The sequence below is a fragment of the Salmo trutta genome, chromosome 33 (genome assembly GCF_901001165.1).
Source record: "Salmo trutta chromosome 33, fSalTru1.1, whole genome shotgun sequence".
In the NCBI taxonomy this organism is placed as follows: domain Eukaryota; kingdom Metazoa; phylum Chordata; class Actinopteri; order Salmoniformes; family Salmonidae; genus Salmo; species Salmo trutta.
This window is the reverse complement of record NC_042989.1, coordinates 22,923,159-22,929,158: the sequence shown is the minus strand read 5'-3', so window position 1 is coordinate 22,929,158 and position 6,000 is coordinate 22,923,159. Positions and strand designations below refer to the sequence as shown.

Below are 6,000 nucleotides of genomic sequence, written 5' to 3'. Positions count from 1 at the left end.
GCATTTGATATGATGTGTGTATGTGAGAGAGAGAGATGGGAGAGAGAGAGCTCGGAGAGAGAGATGGGAGAGAGAGAGCTAGGAGAGAGAGAGAGATGGGAGAGAGAGAGCTAGGAGAGGGAGAGATACAACGGTGTGAAAGGGGGCATTAATTAAACATCAAACTGAATTGGAACAAAATTGCAGTGCTTAGATTATCAAGATCAAGAGTCAATATGCATTATTTATTGATTTTTAGAAAATGTAAATAATGTATAATTCTCTTTTTCATGAATGTCCTACATAGAAATACAAATACATGAAATATGTTGTGTCACTGGTAAGAATACAAAGACAATGTGTTCTCAGCTGGTGGACGTTCTTCAGCATCACATGCCAAGCCTGTGTGCTTTGTCTATTCAAACCAATGCAAATACTTCACACACACACACACACACACACACACACACACACACACACACACACACACACACACACACACACACACACACACACACACACACACACACACACACACGTTCAGTAGCAACACACACATCCTGTAGTTTCAAAAGTCAGTCACAACACAGTGGAAGGGATGTTTGAGGCAACACTAACACAGCATCCAAACGTAAACACACACACACTTTCAAAATTAAGTAAAATTCATCCCATATAACTAACTATACAATGGCTCTGCAAGTAGTAAGTCCTAATATACAGTATCTGTATTTACATTATTTGTTCAACTGCTACGTTTCAAGTTGATAATCTAAAATTTAAACTTATTTGCAATTTCACATCTTAGGCTACAAACAGTTCACAACCCTTTTCGGAAAAGCAAAATAGAATAAATATTAAAAGGAATATGATTCATTGAGGCCAATAAAAACAAACAGCCAACCCTTCATCTACACATTTGTCATGGTGATGTTGGAGGAATTTCTCTCATGTCTTTTCTCAGCAGCACATTTTAAACATTCCGATCAGGCCAGGTGTGCCTTCATTTGGCCATGCAAATTGTTCACTGACAAGGTGCAAGGTTTCACTGAACTTCAGTCAGAGTCCCATACGGTTGTAGAGGTATGTAACATCACGCTTCTCTCCAAGTCATGAGCTACCATAGCTTGAGCCTATAGCACAAGCTGAAAATACACAACTAATATCCAAACACTACGATGGGAAACTGCTCAATTACGGTAAAGGTTCACAATAAGGCTACAGTTTACAGTTCCCTTGGATTTCAAGTTTTATATAATGCACCAATGCTAGATTGGTGTTATGTCGAGAGGAATTCCATTGGATGTCGTCTATCACAGGTAGGACCAGACGTTGTTGAGATGAGTGAGGATTACTGTTTATTTGCATGCTGCCGTAACACTACGCCAACTCACTGCTAAAGTGCTTCTTAGATTTGCAGGCCCAGGCTGTGTCACTGTCTACCAAGCCTACCGGCCTGCTTGCATGAGCTCTGTAGCAGCACCAGGTTCTCTGGGTCTGCTCTCTGGTGCTGCTCCCTCACTGGGATGGGTGCTGGCTGGGTTGGGCCTGGGCAGGTCACACTCAGGGTACAGTAGTAATCAGAGATCAGAGTCCATCAAGGGGGGGAGAATCAGCAGCGGGACATGCGCTTGCGGTACTGTTCCACCAGGGGCACCAGGCACTGCGGGGAGCCGCTCTGTAGGAGGAAGGGGTGTTCTAGCAGGTCTGTGGCGCTGGCCCGCTCCACTGGGTCTCGGATCAACATACGGTCCAGGAAGTCCTTCAACACCGGGGAGACCTACACAAAGTGTAAAGTCCAAGTTAATTCAGCAGACATGTTGAAATAGAGAAAAGGTGTGTATCTCTCCATGTATGTATTCTTTTATTTTTTAAATATTTTTTTACCCCCCTTTTTCATAATTTCATGATTACGATCTTGTCTCATCACTGCAACTCCCCAACGAGCTCGGAAGAGGTGAAGGTCGAGTCATGCATCCTCCAAAACGTGACCCGCCAAACCACGCTTCTTAACACCCGCTCGCTTAACCCGGAAGCCAGCTGCACCAATGTGTCGGAGGTAACACTGTTCAATTGATGACCAAAGTCAGCCTGCAGGCGCCCGGCCCGCCACAAGGAGTTGCTAGAGCACGATGAGCCAAATAAAGCCCCCCCGGCCAAACCCTCCCCTAACCCGGACGCCGCCCTATGGGACTCCCAGTCACGGCCGGTAATGACACAGCCTGGGATCGAAACCCAGGCTGTAGTGACGCAGCAACACTGCGATGCAGTGCCTTAGACCGCTGCGCCACTTGGGAGGCCCTCTATGTATATATTCTGTTTGACCTCTGACCTGTGTTGCGTTCCGTACAGTGGGAGCTGGCTCATCCCTCAGTCTTCTCATGGCTGCAACAGGGGTCTCACTGAAGTAGGGGGGCTCTCCATCCACCATCTCAACTACCATGATACCCAGAGACCACACATCTACCTGGCAGACACAACAAACCAGTATATTCTAACCTCACCTTCAGTCAGTGTTGACATGCACATGAATACTGGACAACATGAGTATTTGTTTGGATACAGCTAGTATGTCATTAGTATGCAGTAATATACATGTACAGTTTGTTAGGATACAAAGTTGTTTTGAATATCTTCTTTCTCACCTCAGTGCTGTATGGTGATTTAGAGATGACCTCCGGAGCCATCCAGTAGGGTGTTCCCACTAAAGACTTCCTTTTGGGGATGTCTTTACTGATCTGAGCACAGAACCCAAAGTCGGACAGCTTGATCTATACAGGGACATTAAAATGAAATTATAAACAGGTGTGTTTTTCTCAACTGAATTAAAAATACTTATGAGAGAGAGACTTACCCTCCCATCCAGTGTTAGCAGTATGGAGTCACTCTTGATGTCCCTGTGGATAACCCCCTGGGAGTGAAGGTAGGCCAGGGCTTGCAGCACAGCCTCACAGACTGTGGCTATCTGCTCCTCACTCAGCCTGCATAGGAGAGTGACACTGATATATCAAATCAAATCAAACTTTATTTGTCACATGCGCCAAATACAACGGGTGTAGACCTTACCGTGAAATGCTTACTTACAAGCCCTTAACCAACAGTGCAGTTCAAGAAGAGTTAATCAAATATTTACCAAATAGACTAAAGTAAAAAATAATAATAAAAAGTAACACAATAAGAATAACAATAACGAGACTATATACAGGGGGCACCGGTACCGAGTCAGTGTGCAGGGGTACAGGTTAGTTGAGGTAATTTGTACATGTAGGTAGGGGTGAAGTGACTATGCATTGATAATAAACAGCGAGTAGCAGCAGTGTACAAAAGGGGGGGGTCAATGTAAATAGTCCAGTGGCGATTTTATTAATTGTTCAGCAGACTTATGGCTTGGGGGTAGAAGCTGTTGAGGAGCCTTTGGTCCTATACTTGGCGCTCCGCTACTGCTTGCTGTGCGGTAGCAGTCACACTTGGGTGACTGGAGTCTCTGACAATTTAATGGGCTTTCCTCTGACACCGCCTATTATATAGGTCCTGGATGGCAGGAACCTTGGCCCCAGTGATGTACTGGGCTGTACACATTACCCTCTGTAGCGTCTTACGGTCAGATCTTGAGCAGTTGCCATACCAGGTTGTGATGCAACCGGTCAGGATGCTCTCGATGGTGCAGCTGTGGAACCTTTTGAGGATCTGGGGACCCATGCCAAATCTTTTCAGTCTCCTGAGGGGGAAAAGGTTTTGTCGTGCCCTCTTCCCGACTGTCTTGGTATGTTTGGACCATGATAGTTCATTGGTGATGTGGACACCAAGGAACTTGAAACTATCGACCCGCTCCACTACAGCCCCATCAATGTTAATGGAGGCCTGTTCAGCCCACCTTTTCCTGTAGATCACGATCAGCTCCTTTGTCTTGCTTACATTGAGGGAGAGGTTGTTGTCCTGGCACCACACTGCCAGCCCTATAGGCCGTCTCGTCGTTGTCGGTGATCAGGCCTACCACTGTTGTGTCATCAGCAAACTTAATGATGGTGTTGGAGTTGTGTTTGGCCACGCAGTCGTGGGTGAACAGGGAGTACAGGAGGGGACTAAGTACACACCCCTGAGGGGCCCCAGTATTAAGGATCAGCGTGGCAGATGTGTTGTTGCCTACTCTTACCACCTGGGGACGGCCCGTCAGGAAGTCCAGGATCCAGTTGCAGAGGGAGGTGTTTAGTCCCAGAGTCCTTAGCTTAGTGATGAGCTTCGTGGGCACTATGGTGTTGAACACTGAGCTGTAATCAATGAACAGCATTCTCACATAGGTGTTCCTTTTGTCCAGGTGGGAAAGGGCAGTGTGGAGTGCGATTGAGATTGCGTCATCTGTGGATCTGTTGGGGCGGTATGCGAATTGGAGTGGGTGAGGGTGTCCGGGAGAATGCTGTTGATGTGAGCCATGACCAGCCTTTCAAAGCACTTCATGGCTACCGATGTGATTGCTATGGGGCAGTAATCATTTAGGCAGGTTACCTTCGCTTCCCTAGGCACAGGGACTATGATGGTCTGCTTGAAACATGTAGATATTGCAGACTCAGTCAGGGATAGGTTGAAAATGTCAGTGAAGACACTTGACAGTTGGTCCACGCATACTTTGAGTACACGTCCTGGTAATCCGTCTGGCCCAGCGGCTTTGTGAATGGTGACCTGTTTAAAGGTTTTGTTCACATCGGCTACTGAGAGTGTTATCACACAGTCATCAAGAGGCAGTGTTGCTTGCCTCGAAGCATGCATAAAAGGCATTTAGCTCGTCTGGTAGGCTCACGTCACTCGGCAGCTTGCGACTGGGTTTCCCTTTGTAGTATGGAATAGTTTTCAAACTCTGCCACATCCGACATGTGTCAGAGCCGCTGTAGTAGGTTTCTATCTTAATCCTGTATTGACGCTTTGCTTGTTTGATGGTTTGTCTGAGGACATAGCAGGATTTCTTATAAGCGTCCGGATTAGTCTCCCGCTCCTTGAAAGTGGCATCTCTAGCCTTTAGCTCAATGCGGATGTGGCCTGTAATCCATGGTTTCTGGTTGGGATATGTACGTACGGTCACTATGGGGGGGACGTCGTCGATGCACTTATTGATGAAGCCGATGACTGAGGTGGTGTACTCCTCAATACCATGGGATGAATCCCGGAACATATTCCAGTCTGTGCTAGCAAAACAGTCCTGTACTGTAGTATCCACGTCATCTGACCACTTCCATATTGAGCGAGTCACTGGTACTTCCTGCTTTAGTTTTTGCTTGTAAGCAGGAATCAGGAGGATAGAATTATGGTCAGATTTGCCAAATGGAGGGCGGGGGATACCTTTGTATGCATCTCTGTGTGTGGAGTAAAGGTGGTCTAGGATTCTTTTCCTCTGGTTGCACATGTCACATGCTGGTAAACATTTATTTAAGTTTGCCTGCATTAAAGTCCCAGGCCACTAGGACTAGCGCTGCTTCTGGGTGAGCATTTTCTTCTTTGCTTATGGCCTTATAGAGTTGATTGAGAGCGGTCTTAGTGCCAGCTTTGTTCTGTGGTGGTAAATAGAACAAATAATATAGATGAGAACTCTCTTGGTAGATAGTGTGGTCTACAGCTTATCAAGCTTATCAAGGTACTCTACCTCAAGCAATACCTCAAGACTTCTTTAACATTAGACATCGCACACCAGCTGATATTGACAAATAGACACACACCCCCACCCCTCGTTTTACCAGACGTAGCTTCTCTGTTCTGCCAGTGCATGGAAAATCCCACCAGCTCTATATTATTCGTATTGTCGTTCAGCCACGTCTCGGTGACACATAAGATATTACAGTTTTTAATGTCTCGTTGGTAGGATAATCTTAATCGTAGGTCATCAATTTTATTTTCCAATGACTGCACGTTAGCAAGAAGAATGGATAGTAGTGGGAGTTTACTCGCTCGCCTATGGATTCTCAGAAGGCAGCCGATCTGCGGCCCCTTTTCCTGCGTCTTTTCTTCAAGCAAATTACAGGAATCTGGGCCTGT

The 6,000-nt window shown here is 46.1% G+C and overlaps 1 protein-coding gene across 2 annotated transcripts in view; it reads right to left on the bottom strand.

Annotated features, from left to right (window-relative positions):
- Nucleotides 1-494: 494 nt before the first annotated feature.
- LOC115172677 (serine/threonine-protein kinase PAK 6-like) overlaps nucleotides 495-6,000 on the bottom strand; it is a 32,820-nt gene continuing 27,314 nt past the window's right edge. For both annotated transcript variants that reach the window (XM_029730352.1, XM_029730353.1), the window contains 4 exons: nucleotides 2,834-2,960; nucleotides 2,625-2,750; nucleotides 2,312-2,446; nucleotides 495-1,759 (listed from right to left, as the gene is read on the bottom strand). In XM_029730352.1, the coding sequence (XP_029586212.1) occupies nucleotides 1,592-1,759; nucleotides 2,312-2,446; nucleotides 2,625-2,750; nucleotides 2,834-2,960 (556 nt within the window). In that variant the 3' untranslated portion in view covers nucleotides 495-1,591. The remainder of the gene's footprint in view (nucleotides 1,760-2,311; nucleotides 2,447-2,624; nucleotides 2,751-2,833; nucleotides 2,961-6,000) is intronic.